The sequence below is a fragment of the Rhodamnia argentea genome, chromosome 1 (genome assembly GCF_020921035.1).
Source record: "Rhodamnia argentea isolate NSW1041297 chromosome 1, ASM2092103v1, whole genome shotgun sequence".
In the NCBI taxonomy this organism is placed as follows: domain Eukaryota; kingdom Viridiplantae; phylum Streptophyta; class Magnoliopsida; order Myrtales; family Myrtaceae; genus Rhodamnia; species Rhodamnia argentea.
The window spans coordinates 11,166,608-11,187,795 of NC_063150.1; the positions used below are offsets into that span (position 1 = coordinate 11,166,608).

Below are 21,188 nucleotides of genomic sequence, written 5' to 3' on the forward strand. Positions count from 1 at the left end.
ACATGCGTTAATTGAGGTGGCAATGCTAACCTGTAGGCGATATCCCCAATCTTTTCTACTAATATTTCAAATGGTCCCACAAATCGAGGACTCAGCTTGCCTTTCTTTCCAAATCTCGATATCTCTTTCATAGGAGATACTTTTAAGAATACGTAATCACTAATCTCAAATTCTAACGGTCGTCGATGTTTATCGGCATAATTCTTTTGTACACTCTATGCATCTTCGGGTGATTTCGTATCGCGTATATAGCTTTTGTGGCCATTTGGACTAGTTCCGGATCCATAATACTACGTTTGCCCACCTCACTCCAACAAACCGGAGTTCGGCACGGCCGTCCGTATAGAGCTTCAAATGGGGCCATACCAATAGGTCGCCGATAACTATTATTGTAGGCGAATTCTACCAAATGCAATTTCTCATCCCAATTGGCTCTGAAGTTTATAATGCATGCTCGTAGCATATCCTCAAGTATTTGTATAATTCTTTCTATTTGCCCTTCTGTTTGAGGATGGAAAGCAGTACTAAAGTAAAGCTTTGTTCCCATAGCTTCTTGTAGACTTTACCAAAATCTTGCAGTGAATCTTGGGTCTTGATATGAGGTTATAGTTACTAGTATGCCATGTAATTGAATGACGTGCTTTATGTATAAGTCGGTGAGCTTTTTCGTAGAGTAGTCCTTTCGTGCTGCAAAGAAATGAGCGGACTTTGTAAGTCTATCCACAATGACCCATATTGAATCATGACTATTCGATGTCCTCAGCAGTCCCTGTACGAAATCCATCGTAATGTGCTCCCATTTCCATTATAGTATTTCTAGAGTTTTTAGTGATCCCGCTGGTTTATGTTTTCAGCTTTTACTTGCTGACAAGTAAGGCATTTGGCAACATGTTCCGCAATATCTCTTTTCATACCATTCCAATGGTAATGTTTGCGGAGGTTCCAATACATTTTAGTACTCCTCAGGTGAATACTATATCCACTTCGATGAGCTTCATCTAAAATATCTTGTTTAAGTGTCTCATCATTCGGGCACATACATCGTTCATGGTATCGTAACACTCCATCTTCGGTGATCTGAAAATGTGGTTTGTTTACGGCTAATACCTCTTTTTTAATCCTTGCAGTTTCGGTGTCACTCAATTGCAATGCCTTGATCCTTTGCAGGACTTCAGGTTCAACTCGTAGAGTTGCCATCATACTTGTTAAACCATCAACCTCAAGTTTATATTATGAATCTGCCATTTCCTTTATTAAATTCCACTATCGTACCATTAAGTTGGCGACTATCATGCTCGCATTTTTCCTACTAAGAGCATATGCTACTTTGTTAGCCTTTCCAGGATGATACAAGATTTCACAATCATAATCTTTTAATAGTTCCATCCACCGCCTCTGTCTCGGATTCAATTTTATTTCCTTGATCTGTTTATTTTATTGTTCGATCGATTTTTTCGACAATACAAAGTGTGGTTCTTTTCCTGGCCGTGGATCGTCTCACGACTATGAGGACAACCACGAATGTCCATTTGACGACCTACAGTGTAATCGTCTGTGAACTACAACATTTTGTGGTCGTAGGCCAGCATTTTAAAAACTCACACATTTTAGTGAAACACAGCAACATCTAGATAAGCAAATACCAGTTTATCAGAGAAATCAGATCCACCAGGCACTTTCACCTTGATCAAACAACAGAAACTTATTTAAGTGTTAATCAGTTCATTAGATAACACCTAGATTTGATGGTTAATCTTTTGGTCGAAGGACAGCCCCTTTGACGATGAGTCCAGACTTCCAATGACCACTAACTTGACAGTAGGAAAAGCTTATCTCGCCAACATTCTGCGGAGTCGTCATGAATGTTCCGACAGGGATGTCTCTCCATTCACCCTTCGGCGTCTCCTCCATATTCTCGATGCGTCCCTGCGTGGTTCCATCCGGCAGAGTGAGGGTTAGATTCACTGGACCGTGCAACCCGCTGCCATCGTCTCTCATTTTCACCACGAATGCGACCTCATACGTAGTCTTCGGAGAGAGCTTGATAGTCTTGAACTTGCCCGAAAATTCTAGCCAGCATATATCCAGCAGCTCTGCCACGGGTATCTCTACTTCGCTGCTAAAACTGAAAGTTCACATTTGAAACAATTTGCTGATTAATAGTGAGATCCACAGCGGGTACCACTAAATCAAACCAGTACCGCCACGTTTTCTATCATGTAACTGTGTTCACAAACTTCGGCAAAAAAAAAAAAAAAAGTGTTCACAATTGAAGAGGGAGTATAGTTACCATTGTTCCTTCTCGTTTGTCCAACCCCAGTGCTCGGTCTCGTCGCCCCCAGCAATAAATAACCCTTCAGCAAGCAAAAGGAAGCAATTCTTTTCGAGATCTTCATCGACCCAGAACTTCTACAATTTTACAACAAATGTGAATGGAATTTTTGTCTGACAGATCCAAGTTTTCTACACATTTCTCATCTCCAGATGAAATAATTTCTAAAGTGAGTAGTTTATACAATCTTCCTTTTCCTGATAAAGCAAATAATTCAAGGAGTCAAAATACCAGTTTATTATCGTTCATGAGCACTCCACGATAGATCCGATTGCACATCTCTTCAACGCTGATGGAGGAATCCACATTCGTCGCTTTTCTAACCAAACTGACGGCGAGAAGAGGAGGTCTTCTCTCTCTTCGTTTCTCTTCTTGCGGGGCTTCATCATCTGGCCTCATTGAAGCTGTGACTTCCTCTGGTTCCTGCAAAAGCTGCCCCGTTAGGTTTTTAGCCATTGAGTTTCTTGCAGCAGACTGGACCTGTTACGATTCAAGAAGATGTCTGAACAACTCATAATTTATGAGAAAGGATGGGAAGAAAGGGTACTCGTCGAAAGTAGACTTTTCGGTCTTTTTTTTATGGGTAGTTGACTTTTCGGTCTTTTTCTTATGGGTAGTTGACTTTTCGGTCTTAAATACTTATCGATGGTTGCTCATTTGTATTTCCATTTGCGGAATGCACACTAAAATGAGTAATGTAAAATCCTGCTACCGGTTTTTTCTCAATCAACAAAACCATGATCTAATGAATTGAAAGACCAAATAGATCCGATAAGTCTGATTCTTTTCCCTAAAAACATTTCAACTCAGTAGGTGCTCTATTCATATACGGGAAAAGTGATTAAAATCAATCTTTTAATAGAGAACGTGTGACTATTTCTTAATTTAATCGTTAAATAAGTTGTTTTCAATCCCCGTGTTAATAGATTTTACAGGACAAAACATGTTAGAAAGAAACTCGTTTAGAGTTTCTAGATTCAACTATGTATAATTACTACAAGGCACAGGCTTCTAATCTGGTGGGATATGAAAGAGTTTGAGAAATCCAATAATGAAAGCTGTGATTATACCCGTTAATCACACAAAAACAATGAAGAAAGATTAAGAGGAACATACTCATCAAGGAAAAATCTAAAAGCATCACATACAATAGAAGGGAATAGCGCCAATCCCAACGATAGGTAAAGTTAGTGATATGTAATTATCAGAGTTCTTTTCGACCTAAAAAACAAAAAAAGTCATCGTTCTTGATCATTCGTTGGCTAAGATAATGCAAAATGAATTATACTCTCTGCAAATAAAATTGAAAAGGAAAATAAATTAAGTAGAACACGTACTTGGTTTGGAATGACAATTGAGCTGTGCTGGGTGGAAAAGTGAGAACTTCTATGCATATACAGAAGACATAATAAATCACTCTAAAATTTTGGGAAGTTACTTTGAATAAGCCAACTAGTTTCACTTTGTTTACTCTTGGCCTCATTTAATAATAAAAAGGCAGAGTCTGTACTGACATAAAAAATAAATTAAGTATATTCTACACCTGCTCCGATACAGTCCTAAACTTTTCAATTTGTCCAATTTAGTCATAAACCTTTTGAGATTTGTGAATTTAGCCTTAAACCTTTGACGACTTGCCAACTCAGTCATAAACCTTTTAATTATGCCAATTTAGTCATAAACATTTAAACAATTTGCTAATTTAGTACTCTTGGCCAATTATAGAGTGCAATCGTTGACGGTCTAATCAGCATCCACCATCCTACATGGCACAATTAACGCCGAGGTAGAGACATTTGCCACATCGGGCTAGTGCTTTTAAAATTTACTCCTAAAATACTCTAACAAAGCTTGATCCGAAGCTCATAAGAAAAAGATAGCAAACCCTCTTACCATCTAAGTCAACATTTGTTGGTATCTCTTCATTTTTTGTTTATAGAATGATCCACTGACATCGGATTAATCCTAATTTTAGAAATAACCAAAAAAATATGAGAAATGACAAAGAATGCCAACTTCTAGGTGCACATGGCAGAAACTTATGCGGGTATGAATGATTATTATATTAATCCCTTAGTCTTCTTCAAATTGAATTAAGAAAAGACTAAATGGTAAAGAATCAAGTACAAGCCTCTAAATTGATTAAACCCAACTCTGCCTCGGCGCCACGCCAAGGTTTTGCTGGTGCAATGAAAATAATATATGAATAATAAACCGAGCTTTGCTTGGTATCGACATAACAACTCCCTATTGGAAAATTATATCCGGTAAAATCACTTCATAGATCAAAGATAAAATCTCAATCACCCGGATATCCGAACATCTTCCCTCAAATTCAAGCCCAAGGTGGAAGAAGAATGAAATTTTTCTAAACCCCGGATCGAGGAAGTGTCCGAGAAGGCGAGCCTTAATGAAAACATCTGTGTCTTCATTTAGAGATGTGACTAACACAACTTGAATGGTACGATCCAAAATTTTACTCCTAAAATACTCTGACAAAGCTTGATCCGAAGTTCATAAGAAGAAGATAGCAAACCCTCCTACCACCTAAGCCAACATTTGCTGGTATCTCTTCATTTTTTTGCGTATAGAATGATCCATTCACATCTGTCAATCCTAAATTTAGAAATAACCAAAACATGACAAAGAGCCAACTTTTAGGTGCACATGGCAGAAACTTATGCGGAGTATGAATGATTATTATTTTAATCCCTTAGTCTTCTTCAAATTGAATTAAGAAAAGACTAAATGGTCAAGAATCATATGCAAGCTTCGAAATTGATGAAACCCAACTCTATCCTGGTGCCTCGCGAAGGTTTTGCTGGTGTAATATAAATAATATATCAATAATAAACCGGACCATGGCTTGGTATCCACATAATAACTCTATATCGGAAAATTAAATCTCGTAAAATTACTTCACGGATCACAGCAAAAGTCTCAATCACGCAGATATCCGAACTTCTTCTCTAAAACTCAAACCCAAGATGGAAGAAGAGCGAACTTTTTCTAAACCCTAGATCGACGAAGTGTCCAGAAAGGTGAACCTTAATGAAAACATCCGCTTCTTAATTTAGAGATGTGACTAACACAACTCGAATGGTACGATCCAAAAATTTCACTCCTAAAATAATCTAGCAAAGCTTGATCCGAAGCTCATAAGAAGAAGATAGCAAACCCTCTTACCATCTAAGTCAACATTTGCTGGTATCTCTTCATTTTTGGTTTATAGAATGATCCATTGACATCGGATCAATCCTAATTTTAGAAATAACCAAAAAAAGATGAAACATGACAAAGAGTGCCAACTTCTAGGTGCACATGGCGGAAGCTTATGCGGAGTATGAATGATCATTGTTTGAATCCCTTAGTCTTCTTCATATTGAATTAAGAAAAAACTAAATGGTCAAGAATCGTGTGCAAGCCTCGAAATTGATGGAAGCCAACTCTGCCCCGGCGCCTCCCCAAGGTTTTGCTAGTGTAAAAGAAATAATATATCAATAATAAACTGGAGCTTTGCTTGCTATCTACATAATAACTCCATATCAAAAAAATTAAATCTCGTAAAATCACTTCACAAATCACAAAAAAAGTCCCAATCATGCAGATATCTAAATATCTTCTCACAGTGGAAGAAGAACTAACTTTTTCTAAACTCTAGATTGAGGAAACATCCGGAAAGGTGAGCCTTAACGAAAACATCTGCTTCTTGATTTAGATATGTGAGTAACACAACTCAATTGGTGCTGTGAAGGCCTGAATTTTCACTTAGTTAGATTAACAAATGGAATGGTTGATGGTGGGCTCGAACCGATACGGATTATGATTTGGCATTCAAATTATGGTGCGATGAAAGGCGGATTAAAAGCTGAACATGGGTGCGAAGGTTGGTCCGGGAACTAGATCGTGAAGCTATTGACTCTCTCCTCTCTAGCCTTAACCGAATTAGCCCCGCCCATATAAACTCACTTATCCTCTCTCTCTCTCTCTCTCTCTCGGCACCAACCCAGCAACCTAATGACCTCCCTCAAGGTCGAGCCACGACCACCACCTTGCTGTTGTCCCGACCAGCTCGCTCTCTATTGACGCCTAAATTTTGAACTAATTTTAGACCAAAAAAAAAAAAAAAACCCCAACATTCATATTTTATTGTTCGACAATCATGCTTTGCGTTAACATAATTAGACCGGCAGTAGGAAATTAAGACGAAAATTGGCCGACAGCACGTGAACTCGAGTTGATAATTCTGAATTTAAACGTTTGGATTAAGCCCACAGCAATATTCGGCCAAGCTCTTCGCACATACATGTGTTGCCGAAAATTGCAATGCCGAGATTAAACAATATTGGTTTTCTCATTGACTAGAGTATATCTCTTAGAATCATATTCGGCCATGAGGGAATAAGAAGGAAGGAAATACGAGCGAAACACTAATAGATCTATACACTGTCAAATGAAGGAAATTTAATTGTGCTCATAAGAAAATTATATATTCGGCCGTGTGGGTAAAGTAAAAAGAGATATACTAATATTCTAAGAGAAAGTGATATTATTTTCTTTCCTGTATGGGCCATTGCTTCGCTTATAAAAGAGTTCTCTTGTCCACGGTCAAAAGGAGGGGGCAATTATACTGAGAATTTTAAGAGACAATTAGCTCATAATACACGTGAGAACAAAAAGTGAAAGAAGGAGAGCGTTTTCAAGCTTGGTGGTGCGACTCCTTAGAATTGTTCAGACCACCCGCTCGGTCCCATCGTCATCCTTGTCCAATACTCCACGATCCCGACAGCTCTTTGTTCGCCTCGGGATTCTAGCTGCTGTCCAAGGGAATTTTATTTGCTGTTGGGGATCAATTATTGCTTTGTTTTGGCACGTTGGAGCTGCTGTTCGTGTTTATTTTCCAGGCGTGCTCAATTCCTTAGCCAATCGGTGTGGGGAAGCTCTCTGGTACCCAAGTTTGCTTCACTTCAAATCAGCTGCAACATTCAAAAAGGACAACTAACAGCCCACAAATAGAGCTGGTTTTGCTTTTTACCGCTGGTGCTGGTCGTCGATCACGTCAAATTTGGTTCCAAACCCGTGCACAACTCTCTGCTGAACCAGTCCAAAATCGTGGAGCTCCTAGCTTGGTCGTCAAGACTTGCGAAAATCAAATTAGTGAAGCAATCTTTGGGGCAATCAAAAGTAATTTTTCTTATCTTGAACTTTGGTATATTCAATTTCCTATTTTGTGATATGTTGCATATCTTGATCGCATTGCATCAAAGTGGATGTCTTTTCAAAATGCAGGTAGATTAGGAAAATTTTCTTTCTTAATCCGTAACTTGTCACACGATCGAGAACGTCCATCTGTAAGATTATTGATGGAATACTCGATTAGGCAAAGATTTGGGCTCAATCATTAATCGTAGGATTACGAATTAACGATTGACTCAAATATTCGCGAAATATTTCAAAACTTGATTGACATTGATTGGCATATTCACTTTCCTCATTTGATTTGAATTGTTTGATTGTCATATCTTTTAGAATATATCTGTCGTATGATGTAATCTCGAAAATTCTAAAAGATTTGCATTCATTTACTTTCCATATTTAAAAATTGCATATCTTTTCAATAATAGCATCATGTAGATATGGCATATCTAATTTTTTTTAGGTTAGATTGCATACTAGAATAGAAATTGCGTGTTTAAATAGAATCTTATGTTTAAAATAATGTATCTTCAATATATTAGGGTTTAGGTCAATGTAAACTCTAAAATATACAAGATAAAAATTGTTTTGACATAGTTCTATTTTAGGAAATTAATTCATCCGAAAATATAAAAAAAAAATCATTCATCCATGCCACGTCATACATGCCATGTCATCCATGCCACGTCATCTTTGCCATGTCATATTTGGTTGCATTTTAGCTTATATTGCGTATTAGAATTGCATGTCTAGGTTTTAATTAATATGTCACGTAGTTAATTTAATTAAACCATAGTCTTACTTGTATATTAATTTAATTTAATTTGCATGCCATCTTGTCTAGTCTTGCATTTAATTCATAACATTGCATTGCATATAGCATAGTATTTCATGCATTCATATAAAAGAACTATCTTGTGTGGCGCATGCTCCCTTGATTATATTGACTTCTGAATGTTCATTAATTGATTGTGCACCCGCATGATAACCTTTGTTAGTGACTTAGGTTAAAATCAATTAATGTTGACTTCTCAAATGATTTTTCATGAAATAAAATGGTACCGAAAAGGTGTTAGAGTAATCAGGCGTAATCAAGTCCCCGAACTCTTAATCTACGGTTCGTAGGAATAAAATAGTTCTCCCGCTATTTTATTTAGATTTCTAATCGACCTACCATAAATGATTAGTGGCGGCTCCAAAATTAAAATATATTGCATGTTAATCAATTGAACATTAAGTTGCGATTTGGTATAGACTTGGGAGAATCCGAGTTAGGTTAGTTAAATAATTAACCCGATAATCCATTAGCCTGGAAATTTTCTGAATTTTTAGGTCGCGACACTCTCTCTCTTTCTTTTCCTATCGGCTTGACCCGCGCGGCCCCAAAGAAGGATGAGTTAGCCTGGCTCATTCTTGTATCAATTCAACTCCTATCTTCTTCATGGCCAACCTCAAGGTAAGTATCCACCAACGCTCACCTCTATTCTATCCAATCGCCGTTCGTTTTACCACGAATTGTCAAATTTGTAAATGGGTCTCTTGAGGAGGAAATCGGGTTGCATGTCAAGGAAGACAAGTTTATTTGGATGATCCGTTGCTTGATGTGACACCCTTAGGTCTTGGTTAAGTTGATTCTGAAATCTGATTGTTATGTTCATTGTTAATTTAAGATTAGTCGAAGTTAGATGATGAGTGGACATATTGCCGTGAATCAAAGGAAGAAGGAATGGACAGAACCTATTCTAGCATGATTCAAGCTCAGCCTTCTCGAGCAAAGGAACTCAGGCAAGTGGGAGTCTCTACCCTTCCTACTAGGCTAGCTATTTGTTGCTTGATTGGGCGAGACGACGTTGTTTGTTATGGGAAATGTTGAATTAAGGTCTGGTGTGACGACCCGAATTTTTCTGTCCATTTAATTAGTGAGTAATCAAGTGTGGTAATGAAGATTATGTGTTTAATAAGGCCATTTTTGAAGCTAATGAAGTTTGATTTTGGGGATTGAGGTTATGTCATGTGAGATGTTACAAGTTATGGATGATGACTTGAGAGTTTGGTTCGAAAATTGAACGAAATTGAGGCTCGATTTTGGCACAAATTGAACCGAGTTCGAAAACCACTTAAGCCCTATATATAAATAGAATCTGTCTCTCTCTCTCCACTCTCATTTCGTCCCCTTTCTCTCTCATGCGACCCATCCCCAATCCCTTTGTGATTTCCATCCGAGAGACCCACGCCCACGCCGTTCCTTTGTCTACCATTTGAGCACTTTGACGACCATGGTGGCGGCCGCCACAAACTCGGCTCACCCTCGACAATCGTAGCAAGTCCCCTCAAGCTTCAAAGCCCCTCTTCTCCCTCTTGATCTCTCGGCCCTGCGTAAACCCGGGAAGACTCGAGCTTCAATTGGCCACGATTTGGCTTTTTTTTCGCTGGGTTACCATCCCGAGGCAAGTGAAACTTCTAACTCTTCTGCTTACTTGCCGATTTATTCTTGATTGGCGGCGATATGTTATTTTAGAAATGGGTCCCTGAAACCGAGATTTGTCTTGCATGAGCTAATAAACGAGGAGGACTCGACGATCTGTTGCTTGAATTTCGACTATGAGTCATGGGTATGATGATTGCATAGTTTGATTGAGAGAATTTCGGTGGATTGAGCTTGATTTTGTGTCGCTCGACTCAAGGAGGGTTCAGTTGTGTAAACGTATAATGTGTGGAAAGTGCGAATGATGATTTATGGTCTCATTCTGGTGTGCGTGTGAGGCATGCGATATCCTATGATTGTTGGGTCATCTTGTTGTAGTGATAAGTTGCATTTCATCTAAGGAATCGAAGCATGAATTGAGATAGTGTGATCTATTATATGAAAAATCATCTTACTTATTGTTTGTAACTTGTAAGGCGGTTTACTAGTGCATTTCAGCTCATGTTGTGGCTGTTAGTTGTGTGGAGTAGATGTAGGCTTGATATAAGCCGAACCACTATATATCCGGTGTGCTCATCTTTTCCAGCTTATATCTCTACTTGCAAATACCCGGATACTATTTATCGAAACATTTGCTCAGCCAATCTTTTTCACATCACTTTTCTCAATGCGTCCCTACTTGGTTCCATCCGGTAGACCGAGACTTAGGTTCACCCCACTGTGCATCCCGTAGCTATATTCGCTGAGTTCACCACGAATGCGATCTCATAAGTAGTCTTCGAAGAGAGGTTGACCGTCTTGAACGTGCCCAAAATTTCTAGCCAACATATCTCTAACGGTTACGCCACGGGTACATCTACTTCGCCACTAAAACTGAAAGTCCACATTTGAAACAATTGGCTGGTTAATAATAGTGAGATCCACAGCGGGTACAGCTCAATCAAACGAGTACAACCACGTTTTCTAGCATGTAACTGTGTTCACAATCGTAGAGTGAGTGTAGTTACCATTTTTCCTTCTCGTTTGTCCAACGCCGGTGCTCCGTCCCAGATAACCCTTTAGCAAGCAACAGGAAGCAATTCTTTTGGAGATCTTCGTCGACCCGGAACTTCTGAATTTTACAACAAATGTGAATGGAATTTTGTAGTAGTTTATACTGTCTTCCTTTTCTTGATAAAGCAAAAATCATTCATAGAGTTAAGTTACCATTTTATTATCATTCATGAGCACTCCACCATAGATCCGATTGCATAACTCGGGATAAGTATACCATGAGTGTCATAACTTGTGCACAACATTCACTTGAGTGCCATAACTTTCAAAATGTTCACTTAGGTGCTATAATTTTCAAAAATCGTTCACTTCAGTACCACATCGGAGTAAAATCATTCACTTGAGTGCTATAGTGATTTTTCCGGCATGCCACGTCATCTTTCCGGCAAGCCACGTCAGCTTTTCCGGTGTCCAGGTCAACGTGACACTCAAATGAACGTTTTTTGAAAGTTATGACATTCAAGTGAATGCCGTATAAAAGTTATGACACTTCTAGTGTACTTTTTCCACATAACTCTTCAACGGTGATGGAGGAATCCACCTTGGTCACTTTTTTGACAAACGTTACAACAAGGAGAGGAGGTCGTCTCTTTCTCCTCTTCTCTTCTTGCGGGGTTTTTTCATCCGGCCTCATTGAAGTTGTGATTCCCTCTGGTTCCTGCACAGTTCCATCCTAAAAAATATTGGAACAATTGGTACTTTGGATAATTTCATATGGGACCATTTGGTAAGTTGTCATAAATGTCTGTAAACTATTGACAAAGCTGGCAGTTTTCAAACAGTCAAACAAATATTGATAGCTAACCGAAATAACAACTGATAATTTCACGTAAAGTTGATACATTGAACTCTACGAATAAATTTCGCTAACTTATTGGAGTAGTTGATAATTTTGAAAATGCTTAATAGTTTGTAGAGGAGTTATAACTGTTGTGACCCTCCCAGAGCATGGTTCGGGGAAGACGGATTTAGAGGTAATGTCGAGTTAGGGATCGTTAGTCTTCAATAGGCGCCGATTGACTGTCAACTAGGTCAACTAGGTGTAACATGCAGTCTTTGTGTTTACTATTATCCAAAAATATAACTTAGCCATTCAACAAAAACGAACAAATCACAACACGGAAAAAGTAATATAAAAGATTTGCAATCAACTCACAGAACGGGATGATGTCAAGTGAAAAACCAGAAGAAAAAAACCGACCGCCCAAATGACCATTAGATGTGATGCGTGAGGACGAAGAATGAATCTACATGAATGTCATGAGGTACGACGATACACTAAGTGATGATGAACGCCCATCTTTCACCACCACCCACTCGAGATCACCGGTAATGAGTAAGGAATGAGTGGGGAAACCCACCTTGTGTGGCCGAGAAGCAGCTAGGGATGGCGGGTTCTGGATGGTTGCAGGGGCTAGAGCCGACGGATTGGTGGCACCGGATGACAATTGGACAACCAGCTGTAGAAGCGTGAGCGGCTGATCAAGTGTGGCGAAGTACTCGTGAGCTGAGAGGAGAGAATGCACGTGAGAGTGTGTGCGTTTACGGTTTATCTCCTTAAGAGAAGCGTTCCCCCCTTTTATCACTGCCTCGTCGCCTAACTTCCCATGGCCACGCCTTCTTCTCTATGCCTCTGCCCATGCCTTTTTTTTTTTTTTTTGTTTCTCCATAGCCCATACCTCTGCCTTTTCCTTTTGTTTCTCATTAATTGTGAGAAGAACAACTCTCCCTCCATCTTCATGATTCCTCTAGTCAACGGTCAAAAGCTCTAGTCCACTTTCTTTGTCCTATTTCTCCAAGCCACTGAACCATACATGCACTCATGCTTCCTTGTTCCCTCTTTTCTTTACATTTCCCCACTTTATTTGTCCTTTCTTTACAGGTAAGATTTAAACATTCTTAGTTAGTCTAATATGAGACTGCTAGAGGTTGCACGCTTGACAGCGCCTACCCCACTGGCTTCCTTACTACTCAAAGTTAACAGGACCCGCTAGTGCCTATTGCCTTAATGCCTATGAACTGGGACCTCGACCTATGATGAAAGGTCTATAGCTAAAAACTCTATAAATAATGCTCAAATCTCTCCTAAACCTATTGCATTTATGTAAATTCAATCATAAACCTTTCAATTGAATCAATTTAATCCTATACCTTTTCACTTTGATACTATATTAGTTCATTCGGCCAATTTAGACAAAAAATTATTGATGTGGGCACCAATCGTCTTACTTGGCATGGCCAGCACTAACGTGAACATTTTTAAACTTTTCAAAATATTTTTTATAACTTTTATTTTTCTCTTTCTTTTTTTCCTCCCCCTTTTCTTTTTATTGGTGGCCGGTAGGTGAGGTCCCTCGCCCCGGATGTGGCAAGGTCGACCTTCGCCCAAGCCAAGGTGACCTCACCGAGTGTCGCTTGAGCGAGGGTTGGTCTCACCCGGGCAAGGTTCGGCAATGCGATGCCGACCCTCGCCCAAGCTAGGGTGATGCATGCCCAACCTCGCCTCGCCCTCGAGCGGGCGAGGTGGGGCGAGGCTTGTGAGGCCTCTCCCTCACCTAGTGAGGCTGCCCTACTTGGGCAAAGTCAACCTTGCCGGATTTGGCGAGGGAGGCCTCGCTAATGCTAACCCTTGCCCAAGCATGGCCTAATGAGGCCGACCCTCTCCTATGGTCGACGAAGGCAACCTATGACCAAGCAAGGCCAACCTAGCAAGGGCCATGACGCCCTAGCTATGGCCAGTGAAAGCCTTGTGAGGTCCACCACACCCTTACTAGCCAAAGCGAGGACCGCGACGCTCTCATCGGACTTGGGCAAAGCGAGACCGTGAAACCCGGATAAGTTGAGGGCTTTGCGGCTAGCCCTCGCCCCAATTTGACGAGGGTCGTCTAGCAGTCCTTGTTAGCCCTAAAAAATAAAGATTTGAAAAGAAAATTAAAAAGAAAAAATAATAAGTTTGTAAACTATTAAAATATTATTTAAAAAAGTCAACATCGGCGTCAACAGTTACTTAGGACTATGGGTGTTCACGTCAATAATTTTCGGCAATGGACTAAATTGGTACTAATGCAATTGGTACAAAACTTATTTGTCCAATTAAAATAGTTTAAGACTGAGATGGTAACAATGCAATAAGGTTAAGATCTTTTTGATACTTTTCTCCACAAATATCTAAACATCTTTTATCAAGCTCAAACTCGAGCAGGTGGAAGATGAACTATTTCTAATGCTAGAAATTGAAGCGTAGAAAATTGTCAAAAGCCCCAAAACCTTTTGCACTTTTACCGATTTAGTTTTGAACCTTTAAGTTTGTCAATTCAGTCTTAAACCTTTTCAACTTTTGTCAATTCTGTCCTATTGCTTGGAAATTGCTGACATAAACGTCAAACATCCTACATGGCTTCACTGGTATTGATATAGACGATTTTTAATAGTTAACATTTTTTTTAATGTTTTTCTTTTTTCTATTTATTTCTTGCTCCCTCACCGGGCCTCAACCTTCGTCGGCCTCTAGCGAGGGCAGCCCTCGCCGATCTCGAGGGAGGGAGATCGGGTGATGGCGTAAATGAAACAAGAAAAGGCAAAAAGAGGAAAAAAAGGAAAAAATAACAAATATAAATAAAAATATTTGAAAAAATATTAATTTATAATTAAAAATTATCAATGTCAGCACCAACGACGTCACGTAGAACGGCCGACATCCAAGTTAGCATTTTCTGGCCAATATGACTGAGTTAGCAAAAGATCAAAATGTTTAAAATTGAATCAACAAACTTAAAAGGTTTAGGTTTGAATTGATAAAAGTACAAAAGGTATATGACTTTTTTGGTAATTTTCTCGAACAATGAGCTTTAAAAAAAAATCTGTTTCTTAATTTAGAGATGTGACTCACACAACTCGAATGGTACGATTCAGAATACACTGCCGCACACATGTTTAGTCGTCTGCTCGTCAAAGACAATGTCATTCGAACACTTAATGATTGAATTGTCGTGGTAAACGCAAGTGACGATGATGACAGTCATATCTCGGCGCAATCATGCGGGTAATGAAATTGAAAGTCCAATGCCCATCTTCAACCACTAGATGATTGGTAATGATGAGGTGATGTCATAAGACATTGCAAACGATGTTTTGGAAAAAAATACCGAGCCGGCCGATTCAACCAAATTCATCTACTCCCCTCAAAAATCTTCTCCCTTCTCCCCTCGGGCTTCTTCTCCCAAACGCCGCCTCCTTTTCTCCCCGCAGCTTTGTTCCCCTCTCTCCCTCTCCTTCATGTTCTTTTAAATCTCCCAATTTCTCTTTACGTTAATTTCATGGACGAACGATCGACATCCTCTACGATAGTGAATTATGAAGATCGAAGCGCAAGTGTCTCGGAAAAATTTGCTCTCTCTCTCTCTCTCTCTCTCTCTCTATAATCACTCGTTCTGGTTCCGGTGCTTGCTCCAAATTGTCGAGCGTTCCGCAAATTTTTGAAATTTTTTTCTTGTCAATCGGCTTATCTTAAAGTGATTTTGGGATCAACAAGTACTTTTTTTTTTTTTGCAGTTATTTTCTCATGATCTAGAGTTAAAATTAGATTTTGGTGCTCTTTTATCCCATCTAAATATAGATTTAAGATTTACAAGGCATTTTCTGTACTTTCTCAATCTATTTGTGTTGTTCTTATCTTTGTACGGTGATGGTGCTGGGAATGTTGAACCTAGGTGCGCACTGTCTTTTGACAAAGCTGGGCGGATTTCTCGATTTATGCTCATCACTAATGATAATACGAGATTCAGTGATTTGGCCACCGATTGTACTTGGATATTATGACATATCCGCATTGAAGAATGATTGAGTTTCTTCAGTCTGTACTACGTTGGTTCACTTTTCGGATTTACTTGCTTTGTAGGATTTTCATTTTTATTTTGAATTGATGTATATCTCTTTGATATAAAATGAAAATCATTCTTTCAAAAAAAAAAAAAAAAAAACACCGGATGCTATTAGATCCAATCCATGCGATCAACTCCAGCAACCGAATACCTCATATTCTAAACCCGCCAGTATAAACTCCGATTGCTTAAGTGGTCCCTGGTGGTAGGACTTGTATTTAACTTCTAATTTGACTGAAGCAATCAAAGAGCTCATGTTCCATTCATAATGTTCACCAATATCAGCTTTGATTGGCCTAGGAAGGCATCTGCACTTGTATATCGTAGGGTAATCTTTGGCACGTTAGCATCCCTTCACCCTATTATGCTGTTTTAGAGGTTATATAAAAGCTGATCCACATCCAAAGATTAGGCAAGAAACATTTGAAAAGCGGAAATAGAGGATCGATGCAAGAGCGATTGAGATTATTTGTGGCGATTTAACTCATGAATTACATAAGATCTGTCAAAGTGGTAATATTTTTGCACCCAAAATTGCTTGAGTTCATATAAAAAAAAGGCTTCACGAAAGGAAATTTCAGGTGGGAGCTTAATTGCAAACATAACCAAAATCAAATGCCGGTGTTGTTCGATGCTTGAAGAGTCACCAATTTCAGGAATTGGAATGGGCTCCTTCAATGCTTTGACCGGGAATATTGCAAAATCCAAGCTAGGTCTATCCTATGTCCCTCGTTGCATTTTGAGCTTCGAGGCCCATGTTGTGCCCGGTAGCTCCTAACTTTGTATATGTTCCTTTCTTGAGCGTAATCAATGCCAGGCTAACTTGAGTCGGCCTGGGCTCTTCAATATGCATCACTTTTACTAGTCAACCCACTTCAAGCAGTGCGATGCACAAGCCAACAAAGTCGGAGATTTCTCTCCTACAGAGGCCTTCGGCGGTAGCCCAATATCCTGGCGCCCAACCTAGATGCATTCTTCATTTTAATATGCCGGTACCCGCATGCCTTGCAGCCCTAATTTCTAACAATTTATTTTTTCTTCCCCCGCCAAGAAGGAAATACCCTCGTATTTAACATTTTAAAGTTCATACGAAACCTTTTAAGGTCATGCTTAGGACCAAAATCAGAAATAAATAGAGCTCCTAATTTTGTATATTGTTCCTTTCTTGAGCGAAATCAATGCCAGGCTAACCCGAGTTGGCCCGGGCTCTTCAATATACACCACTTTTACCGGTCAACTCATTTGGAGGCCCATCTAGCTTAGCGTTCTCACAAGCGAGTCCATCTTAACCAAGGGCTCCCTTTGAGGTCCCTATTTTACTTTCAAATATGAAGGAGAATTTCGTTTTTGTGAAAAAGAATTTTGTGGCGATTAACTCACGAATTACATAAAAATCGACTAAGCGGTAATCTTTACACCCACAATTTCCCAAGTTCATATACAAAAGCACACCGAAGGAAATTTCGGTTCGATTGCAAACTTAACCAAAAGCAAAATCAAATGTGAGTGTTGCTCCATAGGGGTAAGCAAAGAAACCGAGATCCACCCAAATCGAACCGCACCGTACCCAAACGGTTGATTTTGGATGGTTCCCAACAGGTACCGGTCCGATTCCCGATTCCAATTGTTGGAACCGTGGGTATAAGTTCAGTTCTCAATTTCAGGTGAAAACCACCCAACCGGACCAATCAGACCGGACCTATTTACATAATATCGATATATATATTTTAATTGAAACTATTTCCCTCAATTACGAGATTTACCTCATATTTGCCTTTATTCTTTTTCGGTATAGGGCAATTAGGGTTGATGTGCACTTGCTTTTTGCAATGAATGTAGACAATGTCCTTCCCCTTGTCGTTGTTTGATTGTTTTTTGTCATTCCGTTTGAATGATTTCTTGCCTTTGAAGTTTCTACCCTTTTTGGCCATCTTTCTAAATTTCTTTATCATCAACGCAAGTTCTTCATCGTCTTCTTCTTCATCTTCAGAATCTATCGACTCATATTCAATGTTAGTCTTTAAGGCAATTGATTTCTTACCTTTTGTATCCTTTTCTTTGTTGGCTCGCTCTGTTTTGTTCAATTGTAGAGTTCTAACAAGTTCATCAATGGATAGGGGTCTAATTGTTTGGTATTCTTGGATGGAAGGCTTGATGTAGTTCCATTCATCTGTGAGTCCTCAAAGAATCTTTCAAACTTGCGTAGATTCGGAGACAGGACCATTTTGATGAGCAAGACCACTGTTTAAAACTTAAAACCTGTCAATCATTTCAGCAATTGTTTCATCTAGTTTCATCTTGAACGCTTCATAATCACTCAACAGAATACTAAGTTTCGTTTCCTAGATTCCGTTAGTTCCTTGTTATGTGACATGAAGTCTATCGGATATGGCTTTTGATGATTCTTTTTCTGTAACACAATTATAAATAGGAGTGGATAAAGCACAAGAGAGAGAGAGTGAACAGCTTTAGAATCATGTCCTCTTTTTGTCCTTTCAATCTCTAGGAGAGTTGCGGAAGGAGTATTATTTTAATTCCTAAAGATGGCAGTTGATGTGGTAGTAGGATTTACTCCTTTTTGTCAAAACATCCCACAACAAATTTTCTAGTGCCTTGAAGAACCATTTCATTTTGTTACACCAAATGTTGTAGTCCTTTTCATTAAAGTAAGGAGGCTTGTTGTTGAACCGAACGTCACTTGATCTTGAAAAATTATTGCTACATATGATAGATCGTTAACACATAAGTAAAAACACTTCAAAATATTGAGCAACCTGGTTTGATACCAATTGTTATATCTAGCAATATCACCTAGAATGGGTGAATAGGTGATTTTGAACAAAGTTAGCTCTAAATTGCTGAATTAAAAGAAACTAGTCAAATTTGTCTACGAAACATAATCTGAATGTTATGCAAGATGTGATTCTGAACATAGGTATGCAATATTCTAGAAAGAGTTTAGATATAAAGAAAATTGCACACAATGATTTAAGTGATTCCGCTTAAACCAAGCTTACGTTCACTCTCCCACGCCGAAAGCCGATTAGCTGGATTCCACTAAAAGAATCAATGAAAGGGTTACAAGTGTTTGTAGTCTCACATTCTTACAAAATTTTTCAAAGATTATAATATGTAGCTCTCGAGAACAAGTAGAGAATCTAAAGCACTCTAGCACTTTGAAATTGATGATTTTGATCGTAAATAGAGCTCCTAATTTTGTATATTGTTCCTTTCTTGAGCGAAATCAATGCCAGGCTAACCTGAGTTGGCCCGGGCTCTTCAATATACACCACTTTTACCAGTCAACTCATTTGGAGGCCCATCTAGCTTAGCGTTCTCACAAGCAAGTCCATCTTGACCAAGGGCTCCCTTTGAGGTCCCTATTTTACTTTCAAATATGAAGGAGAATTTCGTTTTTGTGAAAAAGAATTTTGTGGCGATTAACTCACGAATTACATAAAATCTGACTAAGCGGTAATCTTTACACCTACAATTTCCCAAGTTCATATACAAAAGCACGCCAAAGGAAATTTCGGTTCGATTGCAAACTTAACCAAAAGCAAAATCAAATGTGAGTGTTGCTCCATAGGGGTAAGCAAAGAAACCGAGATCCACCAAAATCGAACTACACCGTACCCAAACGGCTGATGTTGGATGGTTCCCAACAATTACCGGTTCCGATTCCCGGTTCCAATTGCTGGAACGGTGGGTATCGGTTCGGTTCTTAATTTCAGGTGAAAGCCACCCAACCGGACCAATCAGATCGGACCTATTTACATAATATCGATATATATATTTTTTAATTGAAGCTATTTCTCTCAATTCTGAGATTCACCTCATAATTGCCCTATACTATATTTGCCTTTACACTCCTTCACCCTCATTTGTTCGTGCCCTTCTTATCACGGGTAACCTAGAAGGATATGAGGCTGGGCCTTTTCTTTCCCCCGATTGGGGCTTCTAAAATAGCTTTCTTTTCATTAAAATTCGGGCAACACGAATTGGGCACCACTAGTTGAGCAACTTATTATGCTTGATAGGAGGGCTGAATCTAATGGTCTTGGGTTATGTGAGTTGCTTTAAATCGGAACACTAGGCATAATTGATAGGCTTGCTTTGGGCGAATTGGATCGAATAATGTTGAACGAACCGGACGGCCGGGCTCGCGTGAATGGACTAGGCCCAAGGGAAAGTGTGCACGCAAATGTCAATGCAATACAAAATTCGATTATGACGTACAAGAGTGGTAGAACATGACGATAATCACATGCAAAAGGACATGATGAATCGAATGCAAAACTTCATAATGAAATTACATGACATGGCAGTAATTACATGTAGCATGATATGGCAAATCAAATGCAAGACATAATAATCAAATGATATGACATGGAAATAACCACACGTAGCATGACATGACAAATTTAATGCAAAACATAATAATGAGAAGCCATGACATGACAATAGTCATATACAACATGACATAGCAAATCGGGTAGAAAACGTGATGACAGGATGATGAAATGACATGACATGGCAATAATCTACGGATTTACTCGAACATGGTTACATTTATAGCAAGAGTAGATCATATACGCTTCAATACGGCCACAAAAATAAACATCAAATAACACATTGACACACGGCACACTTACAACAAACGGCACCTTAACTTAAGTTTGATAGGTGCACTCCCAGGATGTGATACTCCAACAAAAGTACCGCAAAGTAGTCACAATTCTATAGTATTAAATGGTTCAACCACCATGAGAATCGCATTTCACCCTACAGCATAGAAATTAAGTGTCCTACGAGCACGCATTTAATGATCCATGTCGCAAATGTTCCTCCTGGCCAGTAAGTGGCTTCGATAATTTCAACATACGAAGAAAGCTGTAGGATCGTGAACTCGCGATGGGAAAGGCAACTAACAAAGTATTTGGAATGTAAATCCACGTCGACCGTTCGCCCGTAGGATCATGACTTTTATAAATTTACATCCAAATTACTTTACCGAGCAAAAGTCATGACCATCCGCTGCAACCGCCTCACTTTTTTTTTTAGTTTATTTTTAAATTTTTTAATACTACATGGATTTTTTTTTTAATTTTTTTTTTTGCTTGTTTGGAAGCTCCGGCAAGCCAGGTAGATGTCACGTCAGATTTTCGAACGAAGCTCACGGGAGTTGGCACCGAAATAAACCGTTTTAAAAAAAAATTGGCACTTAAGTGATTAAAAAAAAAATATTGGCATTAAAGTGAGCGTCGTACACGAATACCGGCACTCCTAGTGTCCTTTTACC

The 21,188-nt window shown here is 39.1% G+C and overlaps 1 protein-coding gene across 1 annotated transcript; it reads right to left on the minus strand.

Annotated features, from left to right (window-relative positions):
* Positions 1-1,547: 1,547 nt before the first annotated feature.
* LOC115730997 (uncharacterized protein PHLOEM PROTEIN 2-LIKE A4-like) lies at positions 1,548-2,876 on the minus strand. Its single transcript, XM_030661607.2, has 3 exons — positions 2,564-2,876; positions 2,291-2,409; positions 1,548-2,125 (listed from the first exon to the last, which is right to left on the minus strand). Exons 1-3 carry the CDS (start codon positions 2,786-2,788, stop codon positions 1,750-1,752), a joined length of 720 nt encoding a protein of 239 aa, XP_030517467.2. The 5' UTR covers positions 2,789-2,876; the 3' UTR covers positions 1,548-1,749.
* Positions 2,877-21,188: the final 18,312 nt, after the last annotated feature.

Excerpts from the sequence above, each read along its gene's own strand:
- LOC115730997 (XM_030661607.2), bottom strand. The coding sequence starts at position 2,788 with ATGGCTAAAAACCTAACGGGGCAGCTTTTGCAGGAACCAGAGGAAGTC. Across the intron at positions 2,410-2,563 it reads TCATGAACGATAATAAACTG|AAGTTCTGGGTCGATGAAGA; the intron begins GTATTTTGACTC and ends GTAAAATTGTAG. Across the intron at positions 2,126-2,290 it reads ACAAACGAGAAGGAACAATG|TTTTAGCAGCGAAGTAGAGA; the intron begins GTAACTATACTC and ends GTGAACTTTCAG.